General features: G+C 38.0%; 2 protein-coding genes across 14 annotated transcripts in view; one reads left to right on the top strand and one right to left on the bottom strand.

Annotated features, from left to right (window-relative positions):
• Positions 1 to 15,461, bottom strand: part of TRPM3 (transient receptor potential cation channel subfamily M member 3) — a 587,648-nt gene that overhangs the window by 131,584 nt on the left and 440,603 nt on the right. The window lies entirely within an intron of this gene.
• Positions 9,120 to 15,461, top strand: part of LOC119473399 (probable tRNA (uracil-O(2)-)-methyltransferase) — an 18,760-nt gene continuing 12,418 nt past the window's right edge. The window contains 1 exon segment of the mRNA XM_037743794.1: positions 9,120 to 9,209. Coding sequence (XP_037599722.1) covers positions 9,120 to 9,209 — 90 coding nt within the window.

Consider the following 15,461-nt stretch of genomic DNA (forward strand, 5'->3'; position numbering starts at 1 on the left):
AAAAAAAAAAAAAAAAAAGCCCAGGACCAGATGGATTCATAACCAAATTCTACCAGAGGGCAAAGAGGAGCTGGTACCAATCCTCCTGAAACTACTCCAAACAACAGAAAAAGAGGGACTCCTCCCTAACTCATTTTATGAGGCCAGCATTATACTGATCCCAAAGCCTGGCAGAGACACAACAAAAAAAGAAATTTTCAGGCCAATATCCCTGATGAACATCAATACAAAAATCCTCAGTAAAATACTGGCAAACCAAATTCAGCAGCACATAAAAAAGGTTATTCACCATGATCACAGTGGCTTCATATCTGGGATGCAAGTCTGGTTCAATATACACAAATCAATAAATGTAATCCATTACATAAACAGCACCAATGAAGAAAATCACATGATTACCTCAACAGATGCAGAAAAGGTCTTTCATAAAATTCAACACTTTTTTATGATAAAAAGTCTCAATAAATTAGGTATTGATGGAATAGATCTCAAAATAATAAGAGCTATTTATGACAAACCCACAGTCAATATAACACTAAATGGGCAAAATCTGGAAGCATTCCCTTTGAAAACTGGCACAAGACAAGGATGCCCTCTCTCACCACTCCTATTCGACACGGTATTGGAAGTTCTGGCCAAGGCAATCGGGCAAGAGAGAAATAAAGTGCATTTAAGTAGGAAGAGAGGAAGTCAAATTGTCTCTGTTTGCAAATAACATGATTGTATATTTAGAAAATCCCATTATCTCAGCCCAAAATCTCCTTAAGCTGATAAGCAACTTTAAGAAAATCTCAGGATACAAAAGTCAATATGCAAAAATCACAAGTATTCCTATACACCAATAATAGACAAACAGAGAACCAAATCATGAGTAAACTCCCATTCACAATTACTACAAAGAGAATAAAATACCTAGGAATACAACTTACAAGTGACGTGAAGGAACTCTTCAAGGAGAACTACAAACCACTGCTCAAGGAGATAAGAGAGGACACACACAAATGGAAAAAAACTCTATGCTTATGGATAGGAATAATCAATATTGTGAAAATGGTCATACTACCCAAAGTAATTTATAGATTCAATGCTCTCCCCATCAAGCTACTGTTGACTTTCTTCACAGAATTAGAAAAAAACTACTTTAAATTTTGTATGAAGCCATAAAAGAGCCTGTATAGCCAAGACAATCCTAAGCAAAAAGAACAAAGCTGGAGGCATCATACTACCTGACTTCAAACTATACTACAAGTCTACAATAACCAAAACAGCATGGTACTGGTATCAAAACCACAATATATAGACCAACAGAACAGGACAGAGGCCTCAGAAATAACACCACATCTACAGCCTTCTGATCTTTGAAAAACCTGACAAAAGCAAGCAATGAGGAAAGGATTCTCTATTTAATAAATGGTGTTGAGAAAACTGAAACTGGATCCCTTTCTTACACCTTGCACAAAAATTTACTCAAGGTGGATTAAGGACCTAAAACCATAAAAACCCTAGAAGAAAACCTAGGCAATAGCATTCAGGACATAGGCATGGGCAAAAACGTCATGACCAAAACACCAAAAGCAATGGCAACAGAAGCCAAAATTGACAAATGGGATCTATTTAAACTAAAGAGCCTCTGCATAGCAAAAGAAACTATCATCAGAGTGAACAGGCAACCTTCAGAATGAGAAAACATTTTTGCAATCTTCTCATCAAAGGGCTAATATCCAGAATCACAAGGAAGTTAAACAAATTTACAAGAAAAAAACAACCCCATCAAAAAGTGGGTGAAGGATATGAACAGATACTTTTCAAAAGAAGACATTTATGTGGCCAGCAAACACATGAAAAAAGGCTCATCATCACTGGTCATTAGAGAAATGCAAAACAAAACCACAATGAGATACTAACTCACTCCAGTTAGAATAGCAATCATTACAAAGTCAGGAAACAACAGATGCTGGAGAGGATATGGAGAAATAGTAACACTTTTATACTTTTGATGGGAGTATAAATTAGTTCAACCATTGTGGAAGACAGTGTGGTGATTCTTTAAGGATGTAGAACCAGAAATACCATTTGACGCAGCAATCCCATTACTCCCAATACACAAAGGATTATAAATCATTCTACTATAAAGGCACATGCACAGATATGTTTATTGCAGCACTATTCAGAATAGTAAAGACTTGGAACCAGCTCAAATGCCCATCAATGATAGACTGAATAAAGAAAATGTGGCACATATACACCATGGAGTACTATGCAGCCATAAAAAGAATGAGTTCATGTGCTTTGCAGTAACATGGATGAAGATGGAAACTGTCATTCTCAGCAAACTAACACAGGAACAGAAAACCAAACACCACATGTTCTCACTTATAAATGGGAGTTGAACAATGAAAACACATAGACACAGAGAGAGGAATAGCATGTGCTGGGCCCTGTCAGGGGGTGGGGGACTAGAGGAGGAATAGCATTAGGAGAAATACCAAATGTAGATGATGGGTTGATGGGTGCAGCAAACCACCATGGCATGTGTATACCTATGTAACAAACCTGCACGTTCTGCACATGTATCCTAGAACTTAAAGTATAATCAAAAAGTCAGAGGGACCAAAAGTTGATTCTTTGAAAAAATAAATAAGATTGGTAGAACACTAGGTAGACAAAAAAAATGATTCAATTAAACACAAGCAGAAATGACAAAGATGACATTACCACTGACCCCACAGAAATACAAAAAACAAACAAAACTCTTAGGGACTATTAGGGATACCTCTATGCACAAGAGCTGGAAACCTAGAAGAAATGGATAAATTCCTTGTAACATACAACCGCTTAAGATTGAATCAGGAAGAAACTGAATACCTACACAGACCAATAGCAAGTTCTGAAATGGAATCAATAATAAAAAATCTATCAATAACAAAATGCCCTGGACCAGAGATTCACAGCCAAATTTTACCAGACATATAAAGAAGAGGTGGTACCAATTCTACCAAAACTATTCCAAGAAACTGAAGAGGAATGATGTTTCCATAAGTCATTTTATGAGGCCAGCATCATTCATACCCAATCCTGGCAGAGACAAAATGAAAAAATGAAACTTCAGGCAAATATTACTAATGAACACAGACGCAAATATCCTCAACAAAATACTAGCATACTGAATCCAGCAACACATCAAAAAACTTATCCACCATGATCAAGCAGGCTTTTTTCCTGGGATGCAAGGTTGGTTCAACATATGAAAATAAATGTGATTCATCACATAAACAGAACTAAACACACACACACACACACACACACACACACACACACACACACGATCATCTTCATAGACACAGAAAAAACTTCCAACAGAATTCACCATCACTTTATGTTAAAAACCCTCAACAAACCAGGCATTCAAGGAATATACTTTAAAACAGTAAGAGCCATCTCTGACAAACATACAGCCAACATCATACTGAATAGACAAAAGCTGGAAGCATTCCCCTTGAGAACTGAAGCAAGACAAGAGTGCCCACTCTTACCACTTCTATTCAACATAGTACTAGAAGCCCTAAAGAGAGCAATCAGGCAAAAGAAGGAAATAAAAGGCATCCCCACAGGAAGTGAAGTCTAATTATCTCTGTTCACAGACAACATGATTCTATATATAGAAAACCCCATGGTCTCTGCCCAAAGGCTCCTAGAGCTGATAAACAACTTCAGGAAAATTTCAGGATACAAAATAAATGTACAAAAATCAGTAGTATTTTTATACACCAATAATGTTCAAGCTGAGAGACAAATCAAGAATGCAATCTCAGTCACAATAACCACAAAAAGAATAAAATATTTAGTAATACCTAGCTAACCAGGGAAGTGAAAAATCTGTATAGCAAGAATTACAAAACATGGTTGAAAGAAATCAGACAACATAAACAATGGAAAAACATTACATGCTCATGGATAGTAATAATTAATATTGTTAAAATGGCCATACTACCCAAAGCCACATGCAGATTCAATGCAATTTGTACCAAACTACCAGTGTAATTTTTCACAGAATTAGAAAAAACTGGCCAGGTAGGGTGGCTCATGCCTGCATTCCCAGTGTTTTGGGAGATAGAGGCAGGAAGATCACTTGAGCCCAGAAGTTTGAGACCAGCCTGGGCAACATAGGGAGATGTCATTTCTAGAAGTAATAAATAATAGCAGATAGGCATGGTGGCATTCATCTGCTGTCCCCAGCTACTTGGGAAGCTGAGATGGGAGGATCACTTGAGCCTGGGTCATTAAGGCTTCTGTAAGCCATGATCACGGCAGCCTGGGCATCAGAGTGAGACTGTGTCTCATAAAAAAAGAAAAACCTATTTTAAAATTCAAATGCAACCCAGAAAGAGCCTGAATAGCCAAAGCAATCTTAAGCAAAAAGAACAAAGCTGGAGGCATCACACTACCTGACATCAACCTATACTACAAGGCTACAATAACAAAATCAGCATGGTACTAGTACAAAAAAAGACACATAGACCAACGGAACAGGTTAGAGAACCCAGAAAAAAAGCCACATACCTACAGGAATCTCTGACAAAGTCAACACAAAAAGCAATATGGCAAGGGACTCCCTACTCAGTAAATGGAGCTGAATAACTGGTTAGCCATAGGCAGAAGATTAAAACTGCAACTTTTCCTTTCAGCATATACAAAGCTCAACTCAAGATGGATTAAAGAATATAAAACCTAAATTTATGAAAATCCTAGGAGAAAACCTAGGAAATATCATTCTGGACATAGCACCTGGCAGATTTCTTGACAAAGACTCCAAAAGCAATTGCAACAAAACCAAAATTAGACAAGTGAGACCTAATTAAACTAAGGAGCTTCTACACAAGAAAATAAACTATCAACAGAGTAAATGACAACCTAAAGAACAGGAGAAAATATTTGCAAATTTTGCATCCAACAAAGGTCTAATATCCAGAATATATAAGAAACTTAAAAAGTAAAAAAAAAACCTCATTAAAAAATGGGCAAAGGACATGAACACTTTTTTTGTTGAGATGGAGTCTCACTGTCACCCAGGCTAGAGTGCAATGGCACGATCTCAGCTGACTGCAACCTCCGCCTCCTGAGTTCAGGCAATTCTCCTGCCTCAGCCTCCCGAGTAGCTGGAATTACAGGTATCTGCCACCATGCCTGGCTAATTTTTGTATTTTCAGTAGAGATGGGGTTTTGCTATGTTTGTCAAGCTGGTCTCAAACTCCTGAACTCAAGCAATCTGCCAGCCTCGGCTTCCTCAAGTGTTGGGATTACAGGCGTGAGCCACCACACCCAGCTTAACAGATACTTCTTAAAAGAAAATATACGTGTGGCCAATAACCATGGGAAAAAATTCTCAATATCACTAAGCATTGGAGAAATGCAAATCAAAACCAAAACGAGATACTATCTCATGCTGCTCAGAATGGCTACTACTACAAAGTCAAAAAATAACAGATTTTGGTGAGGTTGCAGAGAAAAGGGAATGCCTATATTCTGCTAGTGGGAAGGTAAAATAATTCAGCTCCTGTGGAAAGCAGTCCAGAGATATCTCAAAGAACTTAGAACTGCTATTCAACCCAGCAATCCCATTACTGGGTATACACTCAAAGGAATATTAATTATTCTGCCATAAGGACACATGCACACGTATGTTTATCACAGCACTTTTCACAATAGCAAAGACATATAATCAACCCTGCTCATTAATGGTGAATTGAATAAAGAAAATTTGGTATATATGCACCACAGAATATTACACAGCCCTAAAAAAGAATGAAATCATGTCCTTTGCAGCAATATGGATGCAACTGAAGGCCATTATTCTAAGCAAATTAACATAGGAATAGAAAACCAAGTATCACATGTTCTCACTTAAGTGGATGCAAAACAGTGAGTACACATGGACACAAAGAGGAGAACAAGAGACAGGAGGACTTACTTGAGGGTGGAGGGTGGGAGGAAGGTGAAGGCTGAAAAACTACCCACTGAGTACTACATCACTGCTACCTGGGTGATGAAATAATTTGTACACCAAACCCCAGTGACATGCAATTTGCCCATGTAACAAATCTGCACGTGTACCCCCTAAACCTAAAATAAAAGTTAAAAGAGGAAAAAGAAAGTCTAAGGTCAGCTCAATTTTCTCCCTCATAAAAGACTTGATCATTTTACCTGGTGGGCCAAGGTATGCTTTATTTTTCTTTGAAGGTTAGTAACTTTATTAGGATTTGTCTGGGCATTTATGATTATGGATCAGTTCTTCCTGGCATAAGGTAGCTCTTTTAATACCTAGATCAAGCTTAATTTTTTAAAAAATGAAAACATCTAAATTATATTTTAAATCATGTAATTCTATTTTAAAGATTTGCTTTGATCATTATTTTGGTTTCCTTCTTTGGAGACCAGTTTGTCAGATCTCCACTTTCTGTGATGTAGTTTCTCTTTAATCCCAATAAACTTTTTATTTCCACTTCATTTTTATTCACATTTCTATCCTCTGTGTCCTGCACTATGTTTCCACAATGCATATTTGATCTTGCACCATTTCTCAATTCATCTGAAATTCTATGATGATTCCCCCCCTTCATTCCTGAGTGCTATTCACATTTTATTTCCTTTTGTTGCCTCATCTACTCTTACCTGAATTTTGGTATTTCAACTTTTAAGTATTTCTTCAGAGATGAGTACTTCAATAAGATTACAAATTTTGAAATTTTATGATGCTTACTTATTTATAATGTTCATCTGTTCCCCAGAAAAAAATTTTCTCCACTTTTTAATCACAAAGCTTTTATTGAACAAAAGTAACACGACAATAAAAATGATATACATATGAAAGTGAATGAAGATCTGCAGTATAGAAAGACACCAACATTCAGGTTTTATAGCTCTGTAAAACTTTAGCCATAACAACGTAATCCTGATCAACCAGACATGTAAAAAGGGGGAAGTTTTATTTAATGTTTTTGAAGCTTATTTTCTGACTACCCAGAAACATTTTTATGAAGAATGTTATTCTTCTGTTAATACATTTCGTTCTTTTGTTATTCTTAGAATATCTCTGTATGCGGTCTATACTAATCCTTTTTTTATTATCATTTAATGGGCATTATAATGGGCCCAGGATAGCGTTTCAGGCTAGTTATTAATTATCACAACTGGAAGGCTTCCTTCTAATCTACTACAATGTCAAACTCCCTCCTGCAAGCATGTCTTATCTGTATAATTCGATATGTGGCCCACCTCCTCTCTTTCTGTGTACTAAGTCAGGGACAGGAGGGACTCCTGCCACATCCACCTCACTCTTGTTTTTGCACATGCTGTTCCAGATACCAGAGACCTTTGCCTCTTGGGGTGTCACTCACATTCAGGAATAGTATTTTTGTGGGTGCTTTGTGAGGACTGCCACTGTTAATTTCTATCTCCTCTGCTTTCACCCCTTTCTATTCTTCTTGCATAGCTCCTCAATATACAAACATTTTTGGAATATAGTTCCTAGTTTTACCAAAAATGCAGTCTGATTGTTTTCCTTTCCTTTTTCTTTACTATTTCTTGAAGTTTTCTAGGAGAAAAAGAGAAGGATGAGTTTAGGTAGCCATGTCTACATTGGAAATCCTGAAAGATTTTGTAGGTAGAAGAGTATCTTGATCAAAGCTTTGCATTAATATTAATAGTATTCTTCTAACTGAAATATTGAGGATGGATATGAATGTGAATGTGCTCAAGAGGAAAAAGGAAGACCCTTCAGAGGCCACTATAATAAATCAAACAAACTTCCTGAAGGCTTAATGGTGCTGAGCAAGAAGGAAACTAAGTAGATTGACATGAGATTGACATGACAGATATTGTGGAGACAAAAAATGTTCAAAATTAGCAAGCATTTTCTTGGACAAAGGGAGGAATTTGGAGGACGTTTTGAACCTTTGACACTTTAAAAAGATGGTGGCTATATGAACAGCAATAGGAAAATCAGGTAGAAATCAGCTTTTGGAGGAAAGATGATTGCCTTGTTATTATTATTAAGACAGTTAATTTGATTGAATTTGAAGCACCAAGTGACACCTAAGGGATTTGTCCAGTAGGCAATCAGAAAGGGTGGGGCAGGAAGGGAAGCCAGGATTGGAGGCATACCTAGAGGTTATTCATGTAGATGTGATATTTGAAGCCCTGGGACTTTATAAGTTTGGCAGAAGGTGAAGTGAAGAAATTAGGACATCTAATGAAGAAGACAAAGGAGTGGTCAGAAATGCAGAATATTCAGCAACTCTGATGCCAAGGAAAGGTAAAAATAAACATAATTTCATCATACAGTGACAGCCAATTACATTTTGGCCATATTACATGTATTATCTCATTTAATGCTCACAAAAAATCTGTACAGTGAGTATCTTTATTCCCTCTGCTAATTGGCAAATAGGCTGAGAGAGGCAGAGTAACACAGAATCAGGCTTTAAAATGTGGTCTCTACTCAAAGTTGAAAAGAGTTGCAGGAAGAAGTGGATAAAGTCAACACTGCCAAAGTGGCTGAGAGGTTCAGGAAGATGATTATTGGGGTTAGGAGACCATTTGGAATCTTCAGAAGTGTGGAAAGCTGTGTGAGTAAATTGGGTGAGGCAGAATCTGGGATCTAAGAGTTTGCAGTGTGAGTGAGTCAAGAATTTAGAATGGTGGAGGTAAGAAAGGTTGTAGGAAGGCTCACTACCTCTCATAGTTTGCTGGTTAAGAGGAGAAAGGTTAGATGCTATCTTGCAGGGCTTGGTGGGGAGTAGCCAAAGTCTTCTTAGGTAGATGAGGGCCTTTAATGTGTTTACAGCAGAAGAGGGACAAGCCCTCGGAAAGGGAAACAGTGAAAGTGTAAAAGGAAAGAGTAAGTACATGATGGATGAGATCCTAGAAAATGAAGGCCAGGGAGGATTTGGATTTAGCCAAGAATAGAGGTCTTCAGAGAGAGGAGGAAAAGCAAAAAGGGTGAATGAAGAAACTAATATTCGTGAATGAAGAAGAATGATAGGAAGGAAGCTTGGCTGAGACTGAATATTGTAAGCAGTAAGAAGGGATAGCATCTGCTGAAAGTGAGAGGGAATGAGGACATGGAGAGAATGGAGGAATGTGAGCGATATATTAGAGGATACAGCTTAAATGATGAGGGAGTTGCAGACCAAAGTCAGGACCCACTTAGGGTAAGACATCTCAAATATGTTACGGCCCTAGTGATTACATGTTGCAGGAAATATTTGTTTGGGGATCTGACCATCAGTGTTGGGGGAATACTTTTTTTTAAAATGCCTTGAGAGTTGGTAAATACTTCAACGGGTTGTAAATGAAGGCTGTGGATCCTGCTTGGGAGAGTTGCTAAAGAAAAAAGTCAGGTGTCTTATCTGACACAGATAGTATAAGTATGGTTCTGCTTGACGGACTGGGATGGGGAAGGAGCAGGATTTGCCAACCTTGCCATGTTCATAGTAGTTTCACAAATTTATGATACAAAGGATAATGCCACCCCTCCCGATAACAATGTTGAGGAAAATTTCTTGTTGTGGTCTTTGGATCTTTTTTTATCTTATCTAAATAATCTTGTTTGAATTAAATATTCTTCCTAGGGATTCAATTCATTTCCACAAATGTATTTTATTTGTAAATGTTGCAAATAAATGCTATAGGGCTCAATCAATGAAAACCTGTCCATCTGAAATTAAGGAAGATGGTGGGTAGAAGTCAGAACTAGCGTGCTGCTCCTGCTTGGACAAATAGAGCAGTGTGTGGAGACTCACATCATGAACTTTTGCTCTAAGAACTACGTCAGGGACATATCAGGAAAGCTGAGAGAATCCGGACCCTTTGAAGGAATTGGATCACTGCTGCAGGCTTCCTGTGATGCTGAAAAACTGAGTCTGCTTGCTTTCTCAACAGGGAGGCTCATAGTCTGGGGCAAGTTCTCAGCCTGGGTCACCGGCTGCCCAGAAATAGACTTGATGCTGTTGTGGGGGCATGGTGGGAGTGACATTGGCTTTTTGAATTGTGGACTGTGTGGAGCAGAGTGAGGCCTGTGACTGCTGGCTTTCTCTCACTTCCCTGGTGACCTCTATGACTCAGTAGAGGCAGCCATAATCCCCCTGGGAATATAACTTGATTGGACTGGGAACCACATGTACAGCAGCCACAGCAAGCCCTGCCCAATGAGAGGCTGAGCTCAGACACTCCTATCCCTGCTCCCACCTGGTGGTCTTTCTATAACCACCTTGGTAGCTGAAGACAAAGGTCATCATCTCTTGGGAGCTCTATGGTCCTGCCCAATGCCTGAGAAACCTGAATACTTAACCAGGTGTCCCTATGGCAAGTTTTCATCCTCCCTATAGGACCACAGCTGATGCGCTTTCAAAAGCTCCACCTCCTGGTTAGAGGCCAGCCAACATAAAACCAGTGCACTTAACAAAAACACAACCAAGGACACTCACAGAGTCCACTTCACTCCCCTGCTACCTTTATCAGAGTAGGTGCTGGTATCCAAGGTTGTAAAACCTAAAGGCAATCACATCACAGGACTCCTTGCAGACACTCCCTCATACCAACCCAGAGCCCAGCAGCTCTGCTGGGTGGCCAGATCCAAAAGAGCAAAAACAATCACTGCAGTTTGGCTCACAGGAAGCCCCATCCCTAGGGGAAGAGGGATAATATCACTTTAAGGGAGAACTGCATGGGAAAAAAGAATCTGAATAGTAGCCCTTGAGACCCAGATCTTCCCTCTGACATAGCCTACCCAAATGAGAAGGAACCAGAAAAAGAATTCTGGTAATATAACAAAAAACAAGGTTCTTTAACACCCACAAAAGATCATACCAGCTCACTAGCAATGGATCCAAACCAAAACAAAAATCTATGAATTGCCAGAAAAAATAATTCAGAAGTTCAATTATTAAGCTAATCAAGGAGGCACCAGAGAAAGGTAAACTCCAACTTAAGTAAATAAAAATGTGATAGGAGATTTGAAAGGAAAATTCTTCAGTAAAATAGCATAAACATAAAACAATCACAACTTCTGGAAATCAAGGACACACTTAGAGAAACACAAAATGCACTGGAAATTCTCAGCAATAGAACTGAACAAGCAGAAGGAAAAACTTCACAGCTCAAAGTGAAGGCTTTCAAATTAAACACAGTAAATTTAAGAAAATCAAAACTATATCAAATATTTTCTGAGAGCCCAGTGGAATAAAATCAGAAATCAACTTTGAAAGGAACCCTCAAAACCATGCAAATACATGAAAATTATAGAAACCTACTCCTGAATGATTATTGGGTCAAGAATAAAATCAAGATGGAAATTGAAAAATTCTTTGGACTGAACAATAATAGTGACACAACCTATCAAAACCTTGAGGGGAAGGCTCATAGCATAAAATACCTACATCAAAAAGTCTGAAAGAGCACAAATAGACAATCTAAGGTCATAACTCAAAGAGCTGGAGAAACAAGAACACTCTAAACCCAAATCCAGCAGAAGAAAAGAAGTAACAAAGATCAGAGAAGAACTAAATGAAATTAAGACAACAAAACAATACAAAAGGCAAATAAAACAAAAAGCTGGTTCTTTGAAAAGATCAATAAAATTGATAAACCACTAGCAAGATTAACCAAAAAATGAAGAGAGAAGATCCAAATAATGTCAATTAGAAATGAAATGGGAGATAGTAAAATCAATACCAGAGAAATGCAAAAGATCATTCATGGTTAATATGAGCTCTTTTCTGCATGTAAACCAGAAAAGCTAGAGGAGATGGAGAAATTCCTGGAAACATATAACCCTCCTAGATTAAACCAGGAAGATACAGAATCTCTGAACAGACCAACAAGTTGTGAGATTGAAATGATAATTACAAAACTGCCAACATAAAGTCCAGGACCAGATGTTCACAGATGAATTCTATCAGACTTTCAGAGAAGAACTGGTACCAATCCTATCAACACTATTCCAAAAGACAGTGAAAGAGGGAATCCTCTGTAAATCATTCTATAAAGCCAGCATCACGCTAATAACAAAATGAGGGAAAGACATAACAAAAAAAGAAGACTACAGGCCAATATCTCTGATGAACATATATGCAAAAATCCTCAAGAAAATACTAGAGAATTGAATCCAACAGCATATCAAAATGATAATCCACTATGATCAGTAGGTTTCATATCAGGGATGCAAGGATAGTTTAACATAGGTAACCTGAAAAATGTTTTACACCACATAAACAAAATTAAAAACAAAAACCACATAATCATCTCAACAGACACAGAAAAAACATTTGACAAAATCTAGCATCCATTTATGATTTAAGCCTTCAGCAAAATCGTCATAGAAGGAACATACCTTAAGGTAATGAAAGCCATGTATGACAATTCCAGAGCCAACATTATACTGAACAAGAAAAAATTGAAAGCATTCCCCGGAGAACTGGAATAAGACAAGGATGCCCACTGTCACCACTTCTACTTACACAGTACTAGAAGTCATAGAGCAATCAGACAAGAGAAAGAAGGAAAAGGAATCCAAATTGGAAAAGAGAAAGTCAAACTGTCACTGTTCACAGATGATATGATTGTATACCTAGAAAACCTTAGAGACCTATCTAAGCTTTTAGAACCGGTAAATGAATTTAACAAAGTTTCAGGATACAAATTAATGTACATAAACACCATCAGTGACCAAGCTGAGAATCGGATTAAGAATTCAATTGCTTTCACAATAGCTAGAAATATATCTATCTGCCTGTCTGTATATTACCAATATGGTTTGGCTGTGTCCTCACCCAAATCTTATCTTGAATTGTAGCTCCCATACTTTCCACATGTTGTGGGAGGAACCCAGTGGGAGATAACTGAATCATGGAGGAGGTTTCTCCCATACTGTTCTCACGGTAGTAAATAAGTCTCACAAGATCTGTTTTATAACGGAAACCCCTTTAGCTTGGCTATCTTTCTCTGTTGCCTGCCACCACGTAAGAACTCCTTTTGCTCTTCCTTGTCTTCCATCATGATTGTGAGGCCTCCCTAGCCATGTAAAACTGTGAGCCAATTAAACTTCTTTTTCTTAATAAATTACCCAATCTCAGGTTTGTCTTTAGCAGCAGCCTGAAAACAGACTAATACAAATACTTAGGAATATACTGAACCAAGGACATGAAAGACCTCTACAAGGAAAACTACAAAACACTGCTGAAAGAAATCATGGATGACATAAACAAATGGAAACACATCTCACACTTATGAATAAAAATTAATATGAAAATGATCATACTGTCAGAAGCAATCTACAAATTCAATGCAATTGCCATCAAAATACCACCATAATTCTTCACAGAACTAGAAAACACAATCTTAAAATTCATATGGAACCAACAAAGAAACCTCATAGCCACAGCAAGACTACGGAAAATGAAAAAAATCTGGAAATATCACATTACCCAACTTCAAACTCTAAGGCCATAGTCACCAAAACAGCATGATAGTAGTATAAAAATAGGGAAGTTGATCAGTGGAATAGAATAGAGGACCCAGAAATAAAGCCAAATACTTACAGCTAACTAACCTTTGACAAAACAAAAACATGAAATGGGGAAAGGACACCCTATTCAACAAATAGTGCTGGGATAATTGGCAAGCTATATGTAGAAGAATGAAACGGTATCCTCATCTCTCACCTTATACAAAAATTAACTCAAGATGGCTCAAAGACTTAAATCTAAGACCCCAAACCATAAAGATTCTAGAGGATAACACTGGAAAAACCCTTCTAGACATTGGCTTAGGCAAAGACTTCATGACCAAGAATCCAAAAGCAACAAAAACAAAACAAATGGATGGGACTTAATTAAACTAGAAAGCTTCTGTACAGCAAAAGAAATAATCAGCAGAGTTAACAGACAACCCACAGTGTCAGAGAAAATGTTCACTATCTATACATCCAACAAAGGACAAATATCCAGAATCTACAAAGAACTCAAGCCAATCATCAAGAAAAAAATAAACAATCCCATCAAAAAGTGGGTTAAGGACATGAATAGGCAATTCTCAAAAGAAGATACACAAATGGCCAAAAGGCATACGGAAAAATGTTCAACATCACTAAATTATCAGGGAAATGCAAATCAAAATCACAATGTGATACTACCTCATTCCTGCAAGAATGGCCATAATCAAAAAATTAAAAAAAAATAGATGTTGGCATGGATGCAGTGAAAATGGAACACTGTTACACTCTTGGTGGGACTGTAAGCTAGTACAAGCACTATGGAAAACACTATGGAGATCAGATTCCTTAAAGAACTAAAAGTAGATCTACCATTTGACCCAATAATCTCACTATTAGGTATCTGCTCAGAGGAGAAGTCATTATACAAAAAAGATACTCTGACACACATGCTTATAGCAACACAATTTGCAATTGCCAAAATAGGGAATCAGACCAAAGTCCCATCAATCAATGGCTAAAGAAAATGTATACACACACACACACACACACACACACACACACGCACGCACGTATCTTTTTATGGCTGGGATACTACACAGCCATAAAAAGAAACTAAATAATGTCATTTACAGCAACATGGATGGAATTGGAGACTCTTGTTCTAGTAGCTCAGGAATGAAAAACCAGTCATCATATGTTCTCACTCATATGTAGAAGCTAAGCTATTTGGGGACTCTGGGGAAAGGGCAGGATGGTGAGGGATAAAAGACCAGTGTAGACTGGTCAGGTGATGGGTGTACCAAAATTTCAGAAATCACACTAAAGAAATTACTCATGTAACCAAATACCACTAGTTCCACAAACACCTACTGAAATAAATTAAATTTTTTTAAAAAAGTGTTAGGGACAAGCTGCCTCAGAAATCTCCCTCCGTACAAGCTGACCTTCCCCTGCCCCCACTCCGATTGCTCTGCAGCTGCATTTCTGAACTTCTGTCTAGGCACCACATCGAGGCTGCCAGACATGCTACAATTAAGCAAAGCCTGATTAAAGCCATCTGGGTAGCTTGGGGGAGGACAGGGAAAACAAATATTTGTTACCCATACTTGTAAATTCCTGTTTTACACAAACCTGTAAAATCCTGTTTTTTTAAAACTGCCACCACAAAAGTCACAAGATGCTGTTATAAATCTGTCACAAGTTGACAAACTATCTCTGTGCCTGTTATAAGCTGATAGATTATCTCAGTCCTAAAACTTCCTTATGCCCTTCCTAACCCATATAAACCCCTCATTTTGTAAGCTCAGGGCTGCCCCCTCTGATTGTTATGGGGCAGCCCAGCAGGTTAATAAAACTTGCTTGCCTGACTTTGGGTCTACATTTTGGTGCTGAAACCTGGGAAGGGGTAGGCTGTGGCTGGGCATCCTTAAGGGTCTGTCTCTCTCTCTCTCTCTCTCTCTCTCTCTCTCTC

Source organism: Cebus imitator, unplaced genomic scaffold (assembly GCF_001604975.1).
Source record: "Cebus imitator isolate Cc_AM_T3 unplaced genomic scaffold, Cebus_imitator-1.0 Scaffold155, whole genome shotgun sequence".
Lineage (NCBI taxonomy): Eukaryota > Metazoa > Chordata > Mammalia > Primates > Cebidae > Cebus > Cebus imitator.